This window comes from Saimiri boliviensis, chromosome 12 (genome assembly GCF_048565385.1).
Source record: "Saimiri boliviensis isolate mSaiBol1 chromosome 12, mSaiBol1.pri, whole genome shotgun sequence".
NCBI lineage: Eukaryota > Metazoa > Chordata > Mammalia > Primates > Cebidae > Saimiri > Saimiri boliviensis.
In genome coordinates this window covers 99,573,580-99,599,537 of record NC_133460.1, presented here as the reverse complement: position 1 = coordinate 99,599,537, position 25,958 = coordinate 99,573,580, and the positions used below count along the sequence as shown (strand labels likewise).

At 36.7% G+C, this 25,958-nt stretch overlaps 1 protein-coding gene and 1 non-coding gene across 5 annotated transcripts in view; one reads left to right on the top strand and one right to left on the bottom strand.

Moving 5' to 3' along the window:
* ATRNL1 (attractin like 1) overlaps positions 1–25,958 on the bottom strand; it is an 811,767-nt gene that overhangs the window by 777,407 nt on the left and 8,402 nt on the right. For 3 of the 4 annotated variants that reach the window (XM_039465348.2, XM_074382946.1, XM_074382947.1), the window contains exon 2: positions 1,284–1,367. In XM_039465348.2, the coding sequence (XP_039321282.1) occupies positions 1,284–1,367 (84 nt within the window). Of the gene's footprint in view, positions 1–1,283; positions 1,368–2,647; positions 2,759–3,343; positions 7,262–25,958 lie in introns of those variants that run through there. The other variant, XM_074382948.1, reaches the window with a different exon arrangement.
* Positions 24,702–24,808, top strand: LOC120362613 (U6 spliceosomal RNA). The gene has a single exon (XR_005578466.1). It is a non-coding gene; the product is annotated as a U6 spliceosomal RNA (small nuclear RNA).

Below are 25,958 nucleotides of genomic sequence, written 5' to 3'. Positions count from 1 at the left end.
TTTAACACCAGGGTAAAAGATTGATAAGCGATCTTATCTAATTTGTAAAAATAAAATGTAACTTTCAAAATCTATTAACAGGACATATGTATGATCATTATTTTCTAAAAATGTAGTCAATAAAAATTATACAGCCATGTGCGGTGGCTCACGTCTGTAATCCCAGCACTTTGGGAGGCTGCGGCAGGCAGATCATGAGGTCAAGAGATCAAGACTATCCTAGCCAACATGGTGAAACTCCATGTCTACTAAAAGTACAAAAATTAGCCAGGCATGGCGGCATGCGCCCATAGTCCCAGCTCCTCGTGAGGCTGAAGCAGAAGAATTGCTTGAACCCAGGAGGCAGAGGCTGCAGTGAGCCAAGATAATGCCACTGCACTCCAGCCTGGGCAACAGAGTGAGACTGACTCAAAAAAAAAAAAAAAAAAGTTACATGTCTTGATTTAAAGTAGAGGTTACACAGATACACAGATTGTATACATCACTGAAACCTTATGGAACTGTACACTTAAAATGGGTGCATTTTGTTGTATGCAAATAGTACTTAAATAAAGTTGATTGTAAAAAATCAACACTCAAGAAGCCACTATTCTTATTTCTACAGAATCCTTAAGTGGAGGCACTAAAAAATTATTTAAATTTTAATCAAAATTCTCAATGTGATATAATGTTAACAAATAAACAAAATGAGACTATAGGTACACAGCGGAGAAAAAATAGCTTTTAATTTTAAAAAAAATTAAATAAAAAGTTTTCCAAATATACTATTTAGAAATTATAAAATGGTTCAAAAATAATTCACATCAATTCTTTTATGCTCCACTCACAATACATTTAAATAGATAAATTCTGTTTTAAGCCCTAATTAGTGAAAATACCTCTAAATGAATAACTAACTCTCTCTTCTACAAAATGTTCTTTTAAAAATACCCTTCAAACTAAAATGCTAAATAATATGAATAGCATAACTCAGCATGAAATAATTTTATACTTTCTATGATGTCTATAAATTTCATAACAAGTTGTTCAAAATAAACCAGAAAAATGCCTACTCAATTTGATACCACAGTAACATAACTCAAAAACAAAATATATATATGTAAACTATTGTCGCAGTGAAGAGGTAGTGTAATTTCTATTAAATGTGATGTCTACAAGTTGTAAATGTTATCAAATAATAAACAAACTAAATGATAAAGTCATTATACTTTAATGCTTTAATATTAACATGGTCACTTTTACCATTTAAGAATAAAATAATTTGACCCAGACTGTATACTTACTAGCCTTCAATGAGCCATGTACATTTAGTTTTATATTTATAGTTAATTGGACCATCTGTTAAATATCCAGAAGGCTCTGTTAACCTGGAAGATAAAACAAAATAATGAAAATAATTACCTTAAAATAACTTTAAGACATACAGCAGGATAATAAAATTTAAAAGTCATTAAGCCAACAGAATGGGACACAGCACTTCCCAAAAAGGAGGATTTATTTACAACTTAGGAAAATTTCAAATAGCTGCATTTTTCTCTACATCTCAAAAGATACTTATTTTGGATTTCTTTAAACCTTAATATATCATGACCATTTCAATTCACATGGGAAAAAAGACACTGAAAGATTGAACATGGCACTGAAGGATTCAATGTTGATGCAAAATAGCGTTAAGTTAAACTTCATCTGCACAAAAATTAGGTGGAGGCAGAAGAAGAAAGATCAAATACAAATCTATGAAATAGAGAAACAGTATATTTATGTCCCACTTTGGGGAGTTACCACATGAGCTATATTTGTTCTTCATGCACCGGTATTGCTAAAATAGGTGTCATCAGACTTTATAGAGTTCTGCTATAAATATATGTTTTATTAACATTTTCTCCTGTCTATTTTACATCTAGTCCAAGGACTCAAATCAATTTTTAAAATAGGACAAATAAAAAGGTATTATTTTCCTATTTTATGCATAAAAACAAAGAGATACTTAGAAAAACTTCAGATTTTCAGAATCTAAAAATACTTAAAACAAAAACCTCAATTCATTTTTTTTTTTTTTTTTTTTTTTTTTTTTTTTGAGACGGAATCTCTCTGCCACCAGGCTGGAGTGCAGTGGTGTGATCTCGGCTCACTGCAACTTCTGCCTCCCAGGTTCAAGTGATTCTCCTGCCTCAGCCTCCCAAGTAGCTGGGACTACAAGTGCCCACCACCACATCCGGCTAATTTTTTTTTTTTTTTTTTTTTAGTAGAGATGGGGTTTCGGCATGTTGGCCAGGATGATCTCGATCTCCTGACCTCGTGATCCGCCTGCCTCAGCATCCCAAAGTACTGGGATTACAGGCGTGAGCCACTGCGCACGGCCCAAAAAACAATTCTACTTAATTTTGGTTCTCTTACCTCCAGCCCAATTATTTTATCAAGAGACCATACTTTAAATAATTAAAATGTCTTCCCACTTAACATTTATATACTATATTTATAAATGCATATACACATACACATCACAGCTAATCAGTTTTTACATAGTCACATAAACATACACACATACACACATATATATCAGAGCCATTATCTACTTTTAGATGAAATCAAATTTTCCTTATAGCATACAGTCTTAAACACATTAGGGAGAAGAAACTTAATTTACCTAAATCAGGGTTGACAAAAATGTCAGTCAATGTTAATGTCAATTGCAAGTCTTTCACAATTCCTGCAAATTACTTCAGTAATAAAGTGGCTAATTCATGCTTGGAAAATCCTTGAAGAACAACAAACAAATTCCCATATTCTCAAATGAATGTAATAATAATTTGAGCATTTTCTACATGTCAGTAACCACTATAAACACACAATGTGTTGCCTCATTTGAAAATCTCAAAAACCCCATGAGATACTAATTAATAACTCCATATTACAGATGAGAAATCTGAAGCACATTTTAAGTAACAGGTTAAATAACTTGCCCTGATTTTTCACTTTCAATAATACCTAATGCAGTAATTCAGAAAAACTCTCTACTGAAGATAACTTAAAAAGCAAAAGAACAATTTTAAAATCTTAAAAGTAACAACACGATAAAATGTACCATGCCAAGATTCAGAAGCTGCAAATTGCTTAAGAGGAGGCAAGCATTCAGAGATGGTTTTGTTCTGAGAGATTTGCCTATTTAGAAGAGATTGCCAAAGGCTAAGAGTGCATTTGGTAGCCTCAAAGAGAGAGGGGAACAAAAGTTGGAAGCAATAACCCACAAAACATACGGGCTCAAAGGAACAACAGGGCATTCTGACTTGGAACATGACTTGCTATTAACATAATAGTATACCAGAAGTTAACCAGTCTTTACCTGGAATGTAGGTTAGCTATGAGTCATCTGAGCAGCAGAAAACTCCGTGTCTTAGAATCAGCTTATGGTGCTGTTAGAATTGCCAATATGCCAAGTCTCCTAACAGAAGATACATGATATTCTCTAAAGAAAAATAACATTACCCTGGGCCTCAAATTATTTCTATCAATAATTTTCAAATAAAATGTCTAACATAATAAAAGATAATTAAGCATATGAATCTACTATAAGAAAACATTGGGCAAACTCTCCAGAATATTGGACTGGGCAAAGATTTCTTGAGTAAAAACCCACAAGCAAAGACAACCAAAGCAAAAATGGACAAACGGGCTTACATCAAGCTAAAAAGCTTCTGCACAGCAAAGGAAACAACAACATGAAGAGACAACCGACAGAATGGGGGAAAATATTTGTACACTATCCATCTGACAAAGGATTAATAACCAAAATATACAGGGAGCTCAAACAACTCTACAGGGAAAAAAACCAACAATCCAATTTTAAAAGTGGGCTAAAGATTTGAGTAAGACACTACTCTAAAGAAGACATACAAATTTCAAACATATATGAAAAGGTGCTCAACATCACTGATCATCACAGAAATGAAAATCAAAACTACAATGAGATATCATCTCACCCCAGTTAAAATGGCTTATATCCAAAAGAAAGGTAATAAGAAATACTGGCAAGGATATGGAGAAAAGGGAACCCTCTTACCCTGTTGGTGGGAATGTAAATTAGTACAACTATGGAGGACAGTTTGGAAGTTCCTCATAAAACTAAAAATTTAGCTATTATACAATTCAGCAGTCCCACTGTTGGCTATATACCCGTAAGACAGGAAATCAATACATCAGAACATCTGCACTCCCATGTTTCTTGCAGTTCTGTTCACAATAGCCAAGATTTGGAAGCAACCTATATGCTCATCAACAGATGAACAGATAAAGAAATGTGGTACATATACACAATGAAGTATTATGCAGCCATAAAAAATAATGTAATTCAGTCATTTGCAACAAAATGGATGAAACTGGATGTCACTATGTTACATGAAATAAGCCAGGCACAAAAAGATAAACATTGTGTGTTCCCACTGATTTGTGGGATCTAAAAAGCACAACAATTGAACTCATGGAGATAGAGAGTAGGAAAATTAGTTACCAGAGACTGGGAAGGGTAGCAGGAAAGTAAGGAGGAGGTAGGGATCGTTAAGGGATACAAAAAAAATAGAATGAATGAATGAATAAAACTAGTATTTGAAAGCACAACAGGGTGATTATAGTCAGTAATAATTTAATTGTACATTTTAAAATAACTGAGAATATAACTGGATTGTTTGCAACACAAAGGATCAATGCTTGAGATCAATACCCCATCTTCCACAATGTGATTACTATGCATCGCATGACTGTATCAAAATATCTAATGTACCCCATAAATACATATGCCTACTCTGTAACCACAAAAATTAAAAATATATATTCCCCCTCCTCCAAAGAAACAGACACTGTAAGAGTTACCATAGTAATCCTTATCTCCCTCTTATAAATAAGTGATGTGACGGAACTGTTATGCCTCCCCACCTACGCTAAACAATAGGAGTACCTGAAAACTACACACCCTGTCCTATCCTATTCACCTTCAGTAGTGCAATTTCCCAAACTTAAAAGGAAACTACTCACCACAATCCCCGAACTCCTCATCCTCAGTACTAAAGAACCCACCTTTTCTTCCACTTACTATAAAAAGTTTTCCTCTTTGCCAATTCCAGTCTATTGGAAGCATGGAAGTTGCCACCAAACCAAAGGTAAAAGAAATGAAATTTATTTTTTCACTTCTTACTCCTAATATCCTTACATTCCAATTGTGTAGAGCTCTACAGAAATTAGGTAGCACATAGTTCAACTCCCTACAAAAAGTAAAATAGGCTTTTGCATAACTACTATTTCTAATATGATTTCTAAAATGTATTCTAAGTTTCAAACAACTTTTTTTTAAACTTTGTATCATTCCTCTTCCTGAACTGACAACCATAATGACTTATTCATCTAGATTGGTACTACATAAATTACTAACCTACTGTCTGTCTGTGTACAGGAAGTTTTCTTGGAACACAACTACACTAGTTTGTTTAAATATTGTCTAAGATTGCTAACATACTACCAGGACAGAGCTGAATATTGGCAACAGAGACCATCTAGCCAGCAAAGCCTAAAATATCTACTATCTGGCCCTTTACAGGAAAAGTTTGCCAATCACCTGTCTAAATGCCTGCCACATATCCATATGCCTTGTCAATGTCTTATTCTATCTGAAAGTGCCCAGTGCAGAGTCCTTAATTAAAAGCATGCTGGACTGTTTATAATACAAGGTTGGCCACTAATAAATGCAGGAAAACTAACACAAACATTAGACAATACTAAAATTAAATCTAGTGGGATGTTATTGTCTATCCTGATTATGGATATATAATTTGTTTAATATATTCTAAAAATAAGAAAGTGTTACAGTTTTACTATTATAAAATCTCTGAAACAATAAATCCTGTTTATCACAGAATATAGGTTTAATCCTGGCATAACTACCCTACAAGGAATAATTGGATCCACTCAGGGATAGTCTTTATGCAGGGTGGTCTTTGTAAACCTTTTTTCACATAGAAAACTTTTTAAAACAGGATTTCTAGTTAAAATACTAGTTAACAGCTTATTAATTCCTTTATTTTTATTTCATCTTTATTGACAAATAATAATTATATATATTCATGGGGTAAGATGTGATGCTTCAATACATGTATACATTGCAGATTGAGCAGATCAGGCTAATTAACATCCATCGCCCCACATATATATTTTTCCAGCAAAAACATTTAAAAGCCACTCTATTAGCAAGGTAGCATATAAAATATATAATGCATAATTACTAACATGATTTCCTTTATTGTACAAAAGAACACCCAAAGAATAATAGAACACTTATTCTTCCTAACTGAAACTTTGCACCCTTTGACCAATATTTTTCCTTTCCCTGCCCAACCAACCACCACCCGCAGCTTCTAGTAATGACCATTCTACTCTCTACTTCAACTGATTCAAATTTTTAGACTTCACATGTAAGATCAGGTGGTATCTGTCTTTCTAACATTAGCTTATTATGCCTAGCATAATGGCCTCTAGTTTCATCCATGTTGTCACAAATGCCAGGATTTTGTCCCTTTATAGGCTGAATACTATTTCATTACGTATATATACTTCTTTTTTTATCCATTCATTCCTTGGTGGGCACTTAGGTTGTTTCCAAATATTGGCTATTATGAATAATGCTGCAATGAACATGTGAATGCAAACATTCAACATACTGATTTCAATTCCTTTGGATATATACCCAGATTGCTGGATCATATAGTAATTCTCTTTTTAGTTTTCTTATGAACGTCCATACTGCTTTTCAAAATGGCTGTACTAGTTTACTCCCCTCTAGCAGTGTACAAGAATTCCCTTTTCACCATATCCTCACCAACACTTGTTATCTTTCATCTTTTTGCTAAGAGCCATTTTAAGGGGTATGAGATGACATCCCATTGTGGTTTTGATCTGCATTTCCCTAATGCTTAGTAATGCTGAGCATTTTTTCATACATTTATTGGCCTTCTGGATGTCTTCTTTTGAGAAATGTCTATTCTGATTCTTTGCCCATGTTTAAATTGGGTTATTTGTTTTCTTGTTATTGAGTGGTTTGAGTTCCTTACATGTCTTGGGTATGAGTCCCTTATCTGATGTATGATTTGCAATATTTTCTCTCAATGTATGGGTGGTGTCTTCACTCTATTACTTCCTTTCACGTGCAGAAGCTTTTTGATTCAACACTATTTGTCTGGTTTTGCTTTTGCTGCCTGTGCTTTGGAATCATGCAAGAAGTCATTGCTGAGACAAAAGTCATACCTTTTCTCCTATGTTTTCTTCTGTTGTTTTAGTTTCAGATCTTCGTTTTGAATCTTTAATCCATTTTGAGTTGATTCTTGTATAAGGGGTGAGATAAGGGTTCAATTTCATTCTTCTATATGTGGATACCTAGTTTTTCCAGAATCATTTATTAACGAGACTGTCCTTTCCCCATTGTGTATTACTCAAGACTCTGTTTTGTGGAAAATCAGTGGTCAGTAGATGTATAAATTTGTTTCTGAGCTCTCTATCCTGTTCCATTGGTCAATTTGTCTGTTTTTATGCAGGTACCATGCTGTTTTAATAACTATGAGATGACTTTAAAAGTTCATGGAAAAAAATAAAATTAAAAGTTAAAAATAAAAAACATAAACTTTATTTCTCAACATAAGCTCCATCAAAGTCAAGAAGCTTTTATAAGCAATGACACCATTTAGTCCATCTCTTAATAGCTGAAGGTCCTGGGAATTTAACCATGTCAATGCAGTCTTGTTTACATTATGAATTGAGGAAAAATAGGTGCCCTTTGAACACATTTTAAGATTAGTGCATTAGCCCATTTTCATGCTGCTGATAAAGATACACCCAAGACTGGGCAATTTACAAAAGAAAGAGGTTTAATGGACTTACAGTTCCACATAGCTAAGGAGGGCTCATAATCATGGCAAAGGCAAGGAGCAAGTCACATCTTACATGGATGGCAGCAGGCAAAGAGAGAGAGCTTTTGCAGGGGAACTCCTCTTTATAAAACCATTAGATCTCATGAGACTTATTCACTATCACAAGAACAGCATGAGAAAGATTTGCCCCCATGATTCAATTACTTCCCACCGAATCCCTCCCACAACACATGGGAATTCAAGATGAGATTTGGGTGGGGACACAGCCAAACCACACCAATTAGGAAATAAACAAACCAAAAACAAAAACTCAAAAGGAACCAAATCAGTACTATAAGGTGGATGCCTACTGATTTCCCAAAGAAACTCTCATCATATTGCCCTTGATTGACAAAAGAAATGAACAGAAGCATTGTCAGTGAAGAAGGACTCTTCTGAAGCTTTCCCAGGTGTTTTTCTGCTAAAGTTTTGGCTAAATCTCAAGACACTCTCAAAATAAGTAGATTTTACACTTTGGCCATCCAGAAAGTCAATAAGCAAAATGCCTTTAGCGTCCCCAAAAACTGTTGCCATGATCTTTGCTTTTGACCAGTCCACTTTTGCTTTGATCGAACCCCTTCTACCTCCTGGTAGCCATTGCTTTCATTGTGCTTTGTCTTCAGGATTGTAGTGGTAAAGCTATGTTTCACCTGTTACAATTCTTCAAAGAAATGCTTCTGGATCTTGATCCTATTGTCTAAAATTTCCAATAAAACATCTGCTCTTAATCTGGAGTGAATCTGGTCCTAGTGGTTTTGGCACCTGTCAAGTGGAAAGTTTACTCAACTTTAATTTTCATTCAGAATTAAGTTGAATTAATTGAGATGTCTATGGCGTTGGCTATTGTTTCTGTTGTCAAACATCAGTCTTCTTCAATTACAGCATGAACAAGATGATTTTTTCCTCACAAATTGATGTGAATAGTCTGCTACTGCAGGCTTCATCTTCAACATCATCTCATTTCTTCATAAAATGAGTTACCCATTTGTAAACTGCTAATTTCTTTGGGGCATTGTCCTCATAAACTTTTCACAAAGCATCAATAATTCCACCTTCTTCCACCCAAGCTTCACCATAAATTTGATGTTTGCTCTCACTTCAGTTTTAGCAGAATTCATGTTACTCTAATAGGGGTTCTTTTCAAACCAATGTCTTATCCTTAGTGCCTCAAACTTGATTCCATTCAGATATAACAATTTAGTATGAGTTTACTTTGGTGCAAAACATTTTGAAATCCATGCAGTTTTTTCATAATATGCATTTTCCATGAACTTTTTTTTTTTTTTTTTTTTTTTTGAGACAGTTTCACTCTTGCTGTCCAGGCTGGAGTGCAGTGGCACTATCTCGGCTCACTGCAACCTCTGCCTCCCGGGTTCAAGTGATTCTCCTCCCTCAGTTTCCTGAGTAGCTAGGATCACAGGCATGCACCACCATGCCTAGCTGGTTTTGTAATTTTAGTAGTGATGGAGTTTCACATGTTGGCCAGGCTGGTCTCAAACTCCTGAGCTCATGATCCACCAGCCTCAGCCTCCCAAAGTGCTGGGATTAAAGGTGTAAGCCACCGCACCACCCAGCTTTCATAAACTTTTTAAAGACAAGTCAGGTAGTGTAATGCCTCTAGCTTTGTTCTTTTTGCTCAAGATTGCTGTTGGTATTTGGGGTCTTTTGTAGTTTCAAACGAATTGTAGGATTTTTCTATTTCTAGTTCGATAGGATTGCATTGAATCTGCGGATTTCTTTGGGTAATATGGACATTTTAACAATATTCTTTCACTTCATGAATACACAAAATATCTTTCCATTTATTTGTGTCATCTTCAATTTCTTTCATTAATGTTTTCTAGCTTCCTATATACAGATCTTTTACCTCCTTGGTTAAACTTACTCCTAAGTTATTGTTTTTGTTTTTGTTTTTGTTTTTGTTTTTGTTCTGTGTGTGTGTGTGTGAGTGTGTGTGTGTGTCTGTGTGTGTGTGTGTAGTTTTTTTGTTTTTAATTTTGCTATGGTAAATGGAACTGTTTTTCCTAACTTCTTTATCAGATCAATCATTATCAGTCTGTTCTAGGCACAAGAGATGCATTCTGACCACTATCTTCCACTATTGTGGTCCTGCCCCACAAACAGACCAGCAGTTGCCTAACCTGGCCCATAAATGAGTGGGTAGTCTAATTCTGAGGTAAAGTATTAGCCCATTATGGCCACACATGAAAATCACATTCTCCAATTCGGGATTGATATAGCTTATATTTAACCATTATCTATCTGAGTTTGAGATCTATTTCTCAACTGCTATGGCTTTTATATATGACTCCTCCAAACCTTACATTGAAATTTGATCCTCAGTGTCAGAGATGAGGCCTACTGAGAGATGTTTGGATCATGGAAGCAGATCCTTCATGAATGGCTTTGGGCCATCTTCACAGTAATGAGTGAGTTCTCGCTCTATTCGTTTTTGAAAGAGTTGGTTATTAAAAAGAGCCTGGCCCCTTCTACCCCTTGCTTCCTCTCCTGCCACATGATCTCTGCAGACACCAGCTCCCATTTGTCTTCTGCAATGAGTGGAAGCAAGCCTGGGCTCCTCACTACAAGCAAATGCTGGTGCCATGCTTCTTGTATATCCTGCAAAATCATGAGCCAAACAAATCTCTTTTCCTTATACATTATCCAGCCTCCAGTATTCCTTCATAACAAAACAAGTGGACTAAAACATCAGCTGATTCTGTGGTCTATAATTCTAACAAGGATATTTCCAAATAAGATTCCAGCTCATTAATATATTTTTCTTCAACATTCCCTTAAGCTACTGAGATAACTATACAACTCAAACATTTTTTAATCATAGAGTACTTCTCTTGCACATGGTAATCATTATTTTCAAATTAATCTACTATCTATGATAAGATCAATCTCTTCCCCTTTTGGCTAAACTGAATCATATCTACTCATCATTTCATAACTTTATGCTATCTGTAAAATATTTTTCCCATTCACTTTTTGGCTCACATGGTAGACTGGAAGTATACTGTGGGTGAAATAGGGTAAAATAAATCAGTTATCTAAAATGCCAGAGTATCTTCCTTTCATGGATCCAGACAGCAATTAGTATATCCCAAATATTTAGAGCATTAATTCTAATCATTCATCACACACTAAAGAAATCAAAGAAACATACACAAGGTGTTATAAAAACCTTAAGTTAATAAATCATAATCACCTTGTATTATTACTGTTAAAAATAACTCAATTGATCATCATGTTTAAAGAATTAATTTAATTTTCTAGTTAACTTAATATCATTGACTGAAATTCAGCCAGATTTGTTTTATTCCTAAATATGCCCCTAAATTGGTTTTTATTTCTAGTAACAAATTATCATAAACATAGAAATTTAAAAGAATATCCATTTATTATCTCACAGTTCTACAGGACAGAAGTCATCCTGTAGACTCAGATGGGTGTTAGCTGAGCTAGGCTCTTATCCAGAGGCTCCAGAAAAGTATCCACTTCCAGGCTTATTCATTGTTGGTAGAATTCAGTTCCTTCCAGTTGCATGAATGAGGTCCCAACTTCCTTGCCAACTGCTGGTCAGGAATTGCTCTCAGCACCAGGAGGCCTCCCTCTCTAGTACTTTCAGGCATGGCTCCCTCCATCTTCACATCAGCAGTAGCATGTCAAATCCAGTTTATGCCTTGAGTCTTAACTTCCTCTTCTGCTACCACCCAGGGGAAACACTCTGCTTTTAAAGGGCTCATGTGATTAGAATAAGAAAACCCAGATAATCTCCCTTTTGACAAATAACAGCATAATCATGACAGTAATACCAGGGATAAAAGTCAAAAGGGCCATGTGAAAGTGTTGCCTACCTCAGTTATTTTATTCCTACATTCTTGAAAATTATAATATGCTTTCATAACTCAGATGGCAAAATACTGATATAATAATGATGTTATAATAAAACATCATTATAAAAACTCATTTTTATACATCTAAAGTATAGATTAGTTTGGTTTTATACTGACTATATAAGATACCATGGAAATTATTTTTTAACAAGTCACAGATACCAATTTATTTATATAATTTGGCTCTTCAGCCTAAAATTAGGTAATGGGGATGGTTGTACCACTCTCTAAATATGCTAAACATAAGTGAACTGTACATTTTTAAAAGATGAATATTGTGAGGTGTAAATTGTAACTCAGTAAAGCTCTAATTGTTTTTTGGAAAGTGGGCTAGGTCATGTGTACTGAACCAAAACAAGTTGATCGCCTCCTAAAACGAAATATTTAATTATGAACCAGAGTCTCTGCTATGGTTTGAATGTGTCCCCCCAAAAAAGTGTTGAAAACTTAATCCCCAGTGCAATAGTGTGGGGACGTGGAGCCTAATGAGAGGTGATTAGGCCACGAAGTCACAGCCCTAATTAATGAATTAATGCTGTTATTGCAGGAATTAGTTACTTATAAAAGGATTAGTTTACCCACTCTTGCCCTCCTCTGTCTTCACCCTCTCTTTGCTCTTCCATCATGCAATGATGCAGCAAGAAAGTTCTTGCCAAATTCTGGCCCTTCAATCTTGGACTTCCCAACAGAATCATAAGGCAATAAATTTTTATTCATTATAAATTACTAGTTCTCAGGAATTCTGTTATAGTAGCACAAAACTGACTAAGATTAAAAAAAAAAAAAACTGGTATTGAAGCATAGAATGCTGCTTTATCAAACATCTGAAAATAGGGAAGCCACTCTGAAACTCAGTAAGAAGTAGAGGCTGAGAGAGTTTGGAGAAAAGGGCCAGAAAAAGCTTGTATTCCCATGAAAAGAACATTAAGGATGATTCTGATGAGGGCTCAGAAGAAAACTGCAGGGAAACTCTAAAACTTCCTAGAGATTACATTAGTGCTTGTAATCAGAATATTGGTAGAAATATGGACAGTAAAGGCAATTCTGAGATCTCAAACAGAAATGAGGAAAAAGATACTGCAAACTGGAGTAACAGCCATCCTTGATATGAAGCAGCAAATAACTTGACTGAATGGTGCCCGTATCTGAGTGCTTCATGGAAGGCAGAATTTAAGGGCAATAAGCAAGTGATACAGGAATTAGGAAGGAATTACTTAGTCATTTAGCAAGGGCATGGTAGTCCTCGGTAAGGCTTTCCTTTTTAATGAAAAGCAGCCCAATTTTCTAACAAAGAGCAGCCTGCAAGCTGCAAGCTTGCATGGGTGAATGCTGGCAGGAACTAAGGACTAGAGATTTTGAAAATCGTGGCTCTATCTTCTCTTCTCTGCCAGCCATGTGTATTTTAAGGAGCAGACAAGATGGCACTGATCAACTGGAAAGTCCATTTGCATAAGAAGATTAGGGTGGGGCAACCAGCCTTCCCCAAGCACTATGTAATGTCACACCTGATCAAACCAATCTGTGAGCCCTACGTAAATCAGATACCACCTCCTCAAACTGGACTATAAAACTCAGTGCATTCACTGCCAGCCAGTTTTTTCTGATCAGAGACCCCTTGCTTTATAGAGGAAGCTGTATCTCTTTCTCTTCTCTTTTACCTATTAAACCTCTACTCCTAAACTCCTGTGTGTGTCCGTTCCCTAAATTTTCCTGGTGTGTGAAGACGAACCCCAGGGTATATAGCCGCTTCACTAGGATATCTGATGGAAAAAATTTCTAAGCAAAATTGAAAGCGCTGCATGACTACCTTTAACTGCATATAGTAAGATGCCAGAGGGTAGAACAATGTAAAAACAAAATGCACTATTAAAAGGGAAGCAAAAAGTAATAATATGGAAAAGTCATAGCTTGCATATGTAAAGAACAAAAAAGCAAAACATGCAAGAGTGTGGCCAAGAAACCCTTGCGTAAAGGAATTAGCATGGATTAAAGGCAGTTAAGTGCTACTCCTCAAGACAGAAAGAGATTTTAAAGGTATTTTAGAGGTCTTCTGGTCTGCCCCTCCCATCTAGGATCCGGAGATCAGTTTCCAGAAAGGCATCTATGGGACCTCAGCAGTCACTGTCCTGTGCTGCCTAAAGTATCTGCTCCCTGCATTCTGGCACAACTCTCTTTAGCCTCCCCAGTCACTGCTCAAGCAAATCAGGGTTCGTCTCTGGCTACGGCTCTGGGAAATATAGGCCATAAACCTTGGTGATATGTATCCATGTGGTGCCAGTTCTGCAGGTACACAGACTGCACAAGTTGTGGAGCCATGGCTACCTTGATGTGCATTTCAAAGGATACTACAACAGCAGAGTAATCACAAAGTATTCGCTAGAGAAATGCCTAATAGGGCCACAGGAGCAGGGCTACCTCTGAGACCTCAAAACTATAGAGTCACCCATATGCAGCCTCAGACTGGAAGAGCAGCCTATAGCTGCTATATAGGCTGAGCCCAGCAAAGCCTAAGGGCTGGGCTGCCTGAGGTCTTGGGGGCCCAATCCTCACCCCAGTGTGCCCAGAAGGTGAAACATGAAGTCAAAAAAGATTTCAGATTTAACATTGTTTGTTCTGTTGGGTTCTGGACTTATTTGGGGCGTTACCCCCTTTTTTTCTCTTTTGAAACAGGAATGTATATCCTACACCTGTCTCACCATTGTACTTTGGAAACAGACAACTTGTTTTGATTTCACAGGTTCACAGCTGGAAGGGAATTTGCCCCAGGATGGATTGTGTCTTGAGTCCTACCCATATCTGATTTAGAAGAGACCGTAGACTTTGGACTTTTGAGCTTGTGCTAATCTGAGTTAAGACTCTGGATTAGTGTTGTGAGGTAGGGCATAATGGGAGGTGATCAGACCATGCCCTCATGAATAGATTAACACTGTTACCTCAGGACTGAGTTCATTATCAGGGGAATGAGTTCCTTATAAAATGATGAGATTTGAACCCTTTTACACATTCACTGACCCTCTATTTATCTTCTGCCATGGGATGATGCAGCAAGAAAGCCCCTACAAGACGCCAGCCTCTTGATCTTAGATTTCCCAGCCTCCAAAATTATGAGCGAATATATTTCTATTAATTATAAATTACCAAGTGTATTAGTCCATTTTCACACTGCTGATAAAGACACACCCAAAACTGGGAAGAAAAGGAGGCTTAATTGGACTTACAGTTCCACATGGCTGAGGAGGCTTCAGAATCATGGCAGGAGGCAAAAGGCACTTCTTACATGGCAGCAGCAAGAGAAAAATGAGGAAGAAGCAAAAGCAGAAACCCCGGATAAAGCCATTAGGTCTCATGAGACTTATTCACTATCACGAGATAAGCACAGGAACAGCTGGCTCCCATGATTCAATTACCTCCTGCTGAGCCCCTCCCATAACATGTAGGAATTCTAGTAGATACGATTCAAATTGAGATTTGAATGGGAACACACCCAAACCATATCATTCTGCCCCTGACCCCTCTAAATCTCATGTCTTCACATTTCAAAACCAATCATGCTTTCCCAACAGTTCCCCAAAGTCTTCACTTATTTCAGCACCTCCAAAGTCTCATTTGAGACAAGGCAAGTTCTTTCTGTATATAAGCCTGTAAAATCAAAAGCAAGCTAGTTCCTTCCTAGATACAATGAGGGTACAGGTATTTGGTAAATACAGCCATGCCAAATGGGAGAAATTGACCAAAACAAAGGAGTTACAAGGCCCACAGAAGTACAAAATCCAGCAGGGTAGTCAAATTGTAAAGCTCCCAAATCATCTCCTTTGACTCCGTGTCTCACATCCAGGTCACACTGATGCAAGAGGTGGGTTCCCATTGTCTTGGGCAGCTCCACCCCTGTGGCTTTGCAGGGTACAGCCTCATCCTGGCTGCTTTCACAGGCTGGCATTGAGCATCTGCAGCTTTTCCAAGTACACAGTGCAAGCTGTAGGTGGATCCATCGTTCTGAAGTCTGGAGGGTGGTGGCCCTCTTCTCACAGCTCTACTAGGTGATGTTCCAGTAAGGACTCTGTGTGGGGGATCCAACCCCACATTTCCCTTCCATACTGCACTACAGAGGTTCTCCACAGGAGACCCACCCCTGCAACAAACTTTTGCCTGGATATCCAAGCGTTTCCATACATCTTCTGACACGTAGACGAGGTTCCCAAACCTCAATTCTTGACTTCTGTGCACCTGCAGGCTCAACACCATGTGGAGGCTGCTAAAGCTTGTGGCTTGCACCCTCTAAAGCCACAGCTTGAGCTGCACCTTGGCTCCTTTTAGTCATAGCAGGAGCAGCTGGGACACAGGACACCAAGTCCCTAGGCTGCATACAGCACAGGAACCCTGGGCCCAGCCTGCAAAACCATTTTTTTCTCCTATGCCTCCAGGCCTGTGATGAGAGGGGCTGCTGTGAAGACTTTTGACATGCCCTGGAGACATTTCCCCCATTGTCTTAGGAATTAACATTTGGCTTCTAGATACTTACGCAAATTTCTACAGCTGGCTTAAATTTCTCCTCAGAAAACAGGATTTTCTTTTCTATCACATTGTCAGGCTGTACGTTTTCCAAACTTTTATGCTGTTTCCCTCTTAAAATGGAATACCTCTAACAGCACCCAAGAAAAATCTTGAATGCTTTGCTGCTTAGAAATTTCTTCTACCAGGTATCTTAAATCATCTCTCTCAAGTTCAAAGTTCCACAAATCTTAAGGGCAGGGGGAAAATGTCTCTTTGCTAAACATGACAAGAGTCACCTTTGCTCCAGTTCCCAAGAAGTTCCTCATCTCCATTAGCCAGGACCTTGTTGTTCATATCACCTCAGCCTGGACCTTGTTGTTCATATCACTATCAGCATTTCTGTCAAAGCTAGTCAACAAGTCTTTAGGAAGTTCCAAACTTTCCCACATTTTCCTGCCTTCTTCTGAGCCCTCCAAACCACTCCAACCTCTTGCCTGTTACCCAGTTCCAAAGTCGCTTCTATATTTTTGGGTATCTTTTCAGCAATGCCCCAATCTACTGGTACCAATTTACTATATTAGTCTGTTTTCACACTGCTGATGAAGACACACCCAAAACTCGGAACAAAAAGAGGTTTAAGAGACTTACAATTCCATGCAGCTGGAGAGGGCTCAGAATCATGGTGGGAAGCAAAAGGTACTTCTTACATGGCAGCAGCAAGAGATAAATGAGGAAGATGCAAAAGCAAAAACCCCTGATAAACCCATCAGATCTCATCAAACTTAATCATTATCACAAGACTAGCACGAGAAAGATCGGACCCCATGATTCAGTTACCTTCCCCTGGGTGCCTCTCACAACATGTGGGAATTCTAGAAGATATAATTCAAGTTGAGATTTGGGTGGGGACACAGCCAAGCCATATCCCCAAGTCTTGGGTATTCAGTTATAGCACCATAAAATGGACTAAGACAGTCTCATATACAATACCCAAAATACCTGGAATACAAGTCTAATTACTCCTCCTACCAAGACACAATAAAATTTTAACTCACTTGAGAAAAGTAATCAGCAGCTACCAATACTGATGTGACAAAGATGCTGAAATTATCTGACAAGTATCTTAAAGAAGCTGTCAGAAAAAGGCCCAATAAGCAGCTACAGACACTTTCAAATAAATAGAAAAGTATAAGCAAGAAAATAGAAGATTAAAATAACAAAATGGAAATACAATGAAACAAGGTTTTCTATAAAACCTCACTTGATAGGCTCTATAACAGAATGGAGATGCGAGAGGAACAAATCAGTGAACATCAATATAGACAAAAATCATACAATGTGAACAGAGAAAAGTAGATTGAATGAAATGGACAAAGCCTTAGTCACCTGAAAGTCAATTTAAAAAGATTAAAACATTTGTCACATTGTCACATTGGAAGAAGAAAGAGTGTGAAGAAATAACTGAAAACTTTCCAAATATTGAAAAAAGATATAAACCCACAGAGCAAGAAGCTGAGTAAATAATAAATGTAATAAACTCAAATAATTCTATACTTATAGACATCATAATCAAACCTCTGAAAACTAAAGAGACGAAAAGAAAAGAAAGCAGCCAAAGACAACACATTACCTATAGGAGAAAGACAATTTCAATGACAATAGATTTTTCTTCAGAAACTTTGGGATCACTGTCTTAGGTAAGGAAAAGATATGACAAAATATGTATTCTACAAAGCAAACTGTGGCAGAAATAAAGGATAGCAAGGAAAAAATGAGAAGCTAAGAAATAGATCAAAGGGCTACTGCACAGCCTAAGAAAGAAAAAAAGAAAAACAGGACTTACACTAAAACAGCCATAGAGATGGAAAGAACAACAATCCTTGAGAGAATAGCAACAGCATGTGAATGTTCACACGAACTCCTCTAACAGGAATTCTGTCTTTCCAGCCAAAATAACTGAGAAGGGGTGCCCCTCTTAGCCAGAGTCTGAGGGAAATCCCAATGAAGAGAGAGCCAAAGCAGATACCCTAATTCTGTAAATGAACCTACAAAAGACGCAAGCTCAATCTGAGCATCTCAACCTGAGATGCTCCTGTGTGTAACAGGCCAAAAGAAACTTAACAAAGGCTTTGAAAAGTGAACTAGAATTTAGAATATTGCACAAGTCTCAGTCTAATCCCTGAGTGGCACCAGTACATTCAAATCCAAAGGCATTGAAAATGGAACTGAGATTAGAACCACTAGTGACAGAACACAAAACAGAGAATTTGCTATCTTTTTAACTTAGCTGGTAACTTAGCTGGTTAGTTACCTATGAGAGTCAGAGAGAGAGAGAGAGAGAGAGAGCTGAGAGAGACACTCACATAACACATATATAATTTATTATACAAATACACACACACACACACACACACACACACACACACACACACACTCTTAAATAAATAAGCAATCAACACTTTGCAGATAACAACAGGGCCCAGAATCCAAACACTGTAACACTCATAAAACATTTAGAATCAATCCAAAATTACTCAACATACAAAGAACAAGAGAAATATAACAAATTTTCAAAAGAAAAGTGGGTACCAATAATCAGTGGGTACCAATTCTGAGAACCCCCAAAATTAAAATCATCAAAGAGATTAATGATTATAACTAGGCTCCAGGAGGTAAAGGTAAAGACAATTAAAATAACAAGAAAATAAAGTTCTCAACAGAGAAAATAAATCATTAAAAAGAATAAAATAAAAATGTTAGGACTAAAACATACCACATCTTAAATTAGAAAATGACTGGGTACAAAAGCTGAATGGAGATGACAGAGGTAACTACGGTCAGTAAGCCTAATGATAATTCAATAAACATTATCCAATATGAAGCAAGAAACAGATTGAGAAAACAAACAAAAAGAACAGAGCTTCAAAGACTTACGGAGCTTAATCAAAAGCCCATGTTAGTGTCCCTCAAGTTTCAGACAGAGGGACAAAAAAGACTGGTGCAAATATATATATATATATATATATATATATGAAAAAATTATGTTTTTTTATAAATCCCATATTTGCTGAAAGATAAAAAATATAGATTCTAGAAGTGTAACAAACCCTAAATGAGATAAATTTTAAAAACTACACCCAAATATATCATAATCTGAAATGCTGAAAACAAAAGATGTCAAAAAGTCTTGAACGCAACTAGAAATAAATGACATTATATAGAGAGGAAAACAATTTGAATGACTGCAGATTTCCCATCAGAAACAATGAAAATCAGAAAACAATCATAAAACATTTTTTTAATGCTGAAAGAAAAGAAAGTATCAACCCAGAATTCTATACCAGCAAAAACATCCTGAGGAAAGAAGACAAAACAAAGATATTCTTAGATCAAGGGAAACTAAGAAAATGTATCAGTAGCAGTTGTGCTTTAGAAGAAATGAAAAGAAAGTCCTTCAAACTGAAGGGGAAGGACACTGGATGAAATTTATATCTTCAGAAATAAACAAAGAACAAAATAAAGAGTAAATATCTGAGAAAATATGAGACTATTTTTCTCCACTTAGGTTCTATAAAATATGTATGACTGTTAAAAGCAAAATTTATAACTTTTTCTGATAGAGTTTGCCATATATGTATATGTGATAAAAATATGACAATTATAGCAAAGGTCAGTGAAGGAGAATAAATGAAACTGTATGGTTCTAAACTCCTAAATTTGACCAAAAGTAATACAATATTAACTCTGAATAGACTATAAAAAAGTTGGGCATGCATATTGTTATCATTAGCACTATCTAATAACCACTAAAATAATAATACCAACACACTACCCAGAAGGCCAACAGAAATTTAAAATGGAATGCTAGAAAATATAAAAATACACTACATGTAAACAGCTCAAAAAACCAATAGAAAGATTGTTAGATTCAATAATTTAAAAAACTATACACTATTCTTTCCAAGCAAAAACAAAAGACATAACATGTTGGGGGAAGCAGCAAAGGAGAAAAGACTTATAGAGTGCCTACATAAACTGCTTATAAGTAACACATAAACTGGAAACAACAAACCATGGCAAACTGCAGTAGGCCTCTGGGGAGGCAAACTTCTCCATGCCTCATGTTCCAGGTGCAGGGTGACCTAGGCTCTGTTACAATAAACCTTGTGCTCAAGGATGTAAAACCCCTTCGTAGCACTAAAATGTAACCACAAGGTTCCTTGTTAGGCGCATATTCTACCAGCTGCACATAGATAATAGGCTAAAGATAACCACATGTTCTCATTTTGTGAAACTCCCAAAACCGCCACTGTCATCAATCTTTAGAATGACACACCAGTTCCCGCTCACTGATTCACCCCACCATCATGTCACCCTCTCCCCACCATCACTCCAGTACCTACCCTATAGATCAAAGAAATTGTAACCAATAAATACTGTGGAAGATCAGAGCTCGGGGTCTTTGCAACTTCCAGTTTTGCACTGGCCCCCGGTCCCACTTTATGCGTTCTTAACCTGTCTTTTTCCCAGTCTTTCCTCATTCCTTTGTCACCACCAAACTCGGGGTACCCAAGGGTGGTGTGTGGGGGCTGGCACCCTACAACAACATGCAAACTATTATCAGAAGAAAGCCAGAGTGGCCATTAATACTAAAGAAGAACTAATATCAATCCTATTCAAACTTCTCTGAAAATTAGAGGAGGAAGGAATACTTCCAAACTCATTCTATAATACAAAGCCAGTATTATCCTGATATGAAAACCAAAGACACATAATTTAAAAAAAAAAAAAAACTACAGGCCAATATCCCTGATTAATACTGATGCAAAAATCCTCAACGAAATACTAGCACACAACATTCAACACATTAAAAAGGTCATTCATCATGACCAAGTGAGATATATCCCTGGGATGCAAGGATGGTTCAGCATACGCAAAATCAATCCATGTGATACATCATGTGAACGGAATGAAGGACAAAAACCATATGACCCTTTCATTTTATGCTGGAAAAGCATTTGATAAAATTCAACATCCTTTCATAATAAAAACTCTCAAAAAACTGGAGATAGAACATGCCTCAACATAATAAAATCTATATTCTAAAGACCCACAGCTAGTATTAGGCTGAATGAAGAAAAACTGAAAGCCTTTCTTCCAAGATCAGGAACACCAGGCTACCCATTTTCACCACTGTTATTCAATATAGTACTGGAAGTCATAGCTAGAGCAATCAGACAAGAGAGATGTAAAGGGCATGCAAATGAGAAAGAAAGAAGACAAATTATCTTTGTTTGAAGATGATATGATCTTGTATTTGGAAAAACCTAAAGACTCTACTGAGAAATTAATAGAACTGATAAACAAATTCAGTAATGTTACAGGATATGAAATCAACATACAAAAATCAGTAGTATTTCTGTATGCCAACAGCAAACAACCTGAAAAAGAAATTGAGAAAGTAATGCCACTAGCAATAGGTACATAAAAAATTAAACACCTAGGAATTAACCAAGAAAGTGAAGGATCCCTAAAATGAAACTATAAAATATTGATGAAAGAAACTGAAGAGGATACCAAAAAAGTGGAAAGATATTTCATATTCATGGATTAGAAGAATCAATATTGTTAAAATGTCCATACTGTCCAACTCAATCTGCCGATTTAATGCAATCCCTATCAAAATGCCAATGACATTTTTCACACAAACAGAAAAAAAAGTCCTAAAATTTATGTGGAACTAACAAGACCCAGAATAGCTGAAGCCATTCTGAGCAAAAAGAGCAACACCTGAAGTATCATATTACCTGACTTCAAATTGTACTACAGAGCTATAGTAACCAAAGCAGCATGGTACTGACATTAAAAAAAAAAAAAAAAGACACAAAGACCAAGTACAGAATAGAGAGCCCAGAATAAATCCATATATTACACTGAACTCATTTTTGACAAAGGTGCCAAGCACATACACTGAGAAAGGAAAAGTCTTGTCAATAAATTGTGCTGGGAAAACTGACTGTGTATATGAAAAACAATGAAACTAGACTCTCTCTCACCATATATAAAAATCAAATGAAAATGAACTAAAGACTTAGAAATCTAAGACCTCAACCTATGAAACTACTACAACATTGGAAAAACTCTCCAGGATACCCAGGGACTAGGCAAAAATTCCTTGAGTAATACCCCACAAGCACAGAAAACCAAAGCAAACATGAATAAATGGGATCACATCAAGTTAAAAAGCTTCTACACAGCAAACGAAACAATCAACAACATGAAAAGACAATCCACAGAATGGAAGAAAATATTCGCAACCTATCATTTGGACAAGGGATTAAAAACCAGAATATATAATGAGTTCAAACAATACTATAAGAAAAAAACTAATAATCCAATTCAAAAATGTGCAAAAGATTTGAATAGACATTTCTCAAAAGAAGACATACCAACGTCAAACGATATATAAAAAGGTGTTCAACATCACTGATCATCATAGAAATGAAAATAAAAACTACAATGAGATACCATTGCACCCCAGTGAAATAGCTCATATCCAAAAGGCAGGCAAAAACAAATGCTGGTCAGTATATGGAGAAAAGAGAACCCTCTTACACTGCTAGTGGGAATGAAAATTAGTATTAACTACTATGGAGAGCAGTTTGGAGGTCCCTCAAAAAATTAAAAATAGAATTACCACAAGATTCAGCAATCCCACTGCTAGGTATAAACCTAATGATTGAATTCATGGAGATAGAGAGTAGAAGGATGGTTACCTGAGGCTGGGAAAGGTATTGGCGTGGGGGAAATAGGGATGATTAATGGGTAAAAAATACAATTAGTTTGAATTGTTTATAACACAAAGAAAGGATAAATGCTTGAGGTGATGAATGCCCTACTTAACCTGATGTGTTTATTAGGGATGCATATCTGTGTCAAAATATCTCATGTATATTTTATTCAACAGACATAGAAATATTAATTTCATTTACTTCCTCATTAGTGACTTTTGTTAACTCATATAATACAGGGAATTGGTCCATTCTATTTCAAATTTATGGGCATAAAGTCATTCATTGTATTCCCTTATTATTTTTTAAAGTCTACAAACTGCAAATTGAAATTAAAAGAAATAATACCAATTACAATGGCCTCAAAGAACATAAAATATTTTGGTATAAAATCTGAAAATATGGCCAGGCCCAGTGGCTCAGGCCGATAATCCCAGCACTTTTGGAGGCCGAGGTGGGCGGCTTCCCTGAGCTCAGGAGTTGGAAAGCAGTCTGGCCAACATGGCGAAGCCCCGTCTCTATTAAAACTACAAAAAAAAAATTAGCTGGGCATGATGACAGGTATTTGTACGCCCAGCTACTCAGGAGGCTGAGGCAGGAGAATCACTTGAACCCGGGAGGAGGCAGTTGCAGTGAGCCAAGATCACGCCACTAAACTCCAGCCTGGGCAACAGGGCAAGACTCCGTCTCACGGGGGAAAAAAAATCTAAAATATATACACAGAATCCATATCTAATAACTACAACAAACTGTTGTAAAAAATCAGTGAAAACCCAAATAGATGAGAAAAAATACTGCAATGAAGAACAAGGTAAATCAATATTGTCTATACATCAATTCTCCTCAAAATGATTTGCTGAGTCAATATAATCTCCACAAAAATCCCAGCAAATTTTTTTTGACAAACTGTTCTAAAATGTGTAAGAAAAACAAAATGAACTAGAATGACAAAGTAAATTTTCAAAAAGAAAAATAAAGTTGGGGGAATCTCATCATCTAACTTCAAGATTTACTGTAAAACTATACTAATCCCAGCATTTTGGGAGGCCGAGGTGAGCGGATCACCAGAGGCCAGGAGTTAGAGACCAGCCTGGCCAACATGTCAAAACCCTGTCTCTACCAAAAACATAAAAATTAGCCAGGTATGGTGGCACGTGCTTGTAATCCCAGCTGCTCCAGAGGCTGAGACAGGAGAACCACTTGAACCCAGAAGGCAGATATTAAAGTGAGCCAAGATCATGCCACTGCACTCCAGCCTGGGCAACAGAGTGAGACTCAATCTCAAATGTATATATACATGCACACACTAATAAAGTAAGTGAGGAATTTGCAAAAGATAGATACATGGATCAATGAAATAGAAAACAGTCAAAAAATAAATATACATCAAGATGTCCATTTAATTTTCAATAAAGCTACAAAGACAAATTAATGAATAAAGGATAGTCTTTTCAACAAATGGTCATTGGATAATAAAGGCTCAACTTATCAGGAGGACATAATCCAAAATTTTATGTACCTAATAACAGTTTCAAAATACATGAAGAAAAAACAGGTAACACTGCAGGAAGGTGCTCGCTTAGGCAGCACATATACTAACATGGGAATGACACAGAGGAGATTAGCATGGCCCCTGCGCAAGGATAACATGCAAATTCATGAAGGGTTCTGTATTTTTAATGGCCATACTTCCCAAAGTAATTTACAGATTCAATGCTGTCCCCATCAAGCTACCAATGACCTTCCTCACAGAACTGGAAAAAAACACCTTAAACTTCATATGGAACCAAATGAGAGCCCACATAGCCAAGTCAATTCTAAGCAAAAAGAACAAAGCTGGAGGAATCACACTACCGGACTTCAAACTATACTACAAGGCTACAGTAATCGAAACAGCATGGTACTGGTATCAAAACAGAGATATAGACCAATGGAACAGAACAGAGGCCTCAGAGGCAATGCCACACATCTACAACCATCTGATCTTTGGCAAACCTGACAAAAACAAACAATAGGGAAAGGATTTCCTGTTTAATAAATGGTGTTGAGAAAACTGGCTAGCCATGTGCAGAAAGCAGAAACTGGACCCCTTCCTGACACCTTACACTAAAATTAACTCCAAATGGATTAAAGACTTAAACATAAGACCTAACACCATAAAAACTCTAGAAGAAAATCTAGGCAAAACCATTCAGGACATAGGCATAGGCAAGGACTTCATGACTAAAACACCAAAAGCATTGGCAACAAAAGCCAAAATAGACAAACGGGACCTAATCAAACTCCACAGCTTCTACACAGCAAAAGAAACTGTCATTAGAGTGAATCGGCAACCAAGAGAATGGGAAAAATTTTTGCAATCTACCCATCTGACAAAGGGCTAATATCCAGAATCTACAAAGAACTAAAACAGATTTACAAGAAAAAAACAAACAAACCCATTCAAAAGTGGGCAAAGGATACGAAGAGACACTTTACAAAAGAAGACATATATGAGGCCAACAAACATATGAAAAAATGCTCATCATCACTGATCATTAGAGAAATGCAGATCAAAACTACATTGAGATACCATCTCACGCCAGTTAAAATGGCAATCATTAAAAAATCTGGAGACAACAGATGTTGGAGAGGATGTGGAGAAATAGGAACACTTTTACACTGTTGGTGGTAATGTAAATTAGTCTAACCATTGTGGAAGACAGTGTGGCAATTCCTCAAGGACCTAGAAATAGAAATTCCATTTGACCCAGCAATCCCATTACTGGGTATATACCCAAAGGATTATAAATCATTCTATTATAAGGACACATGCAGACGAATGTTCA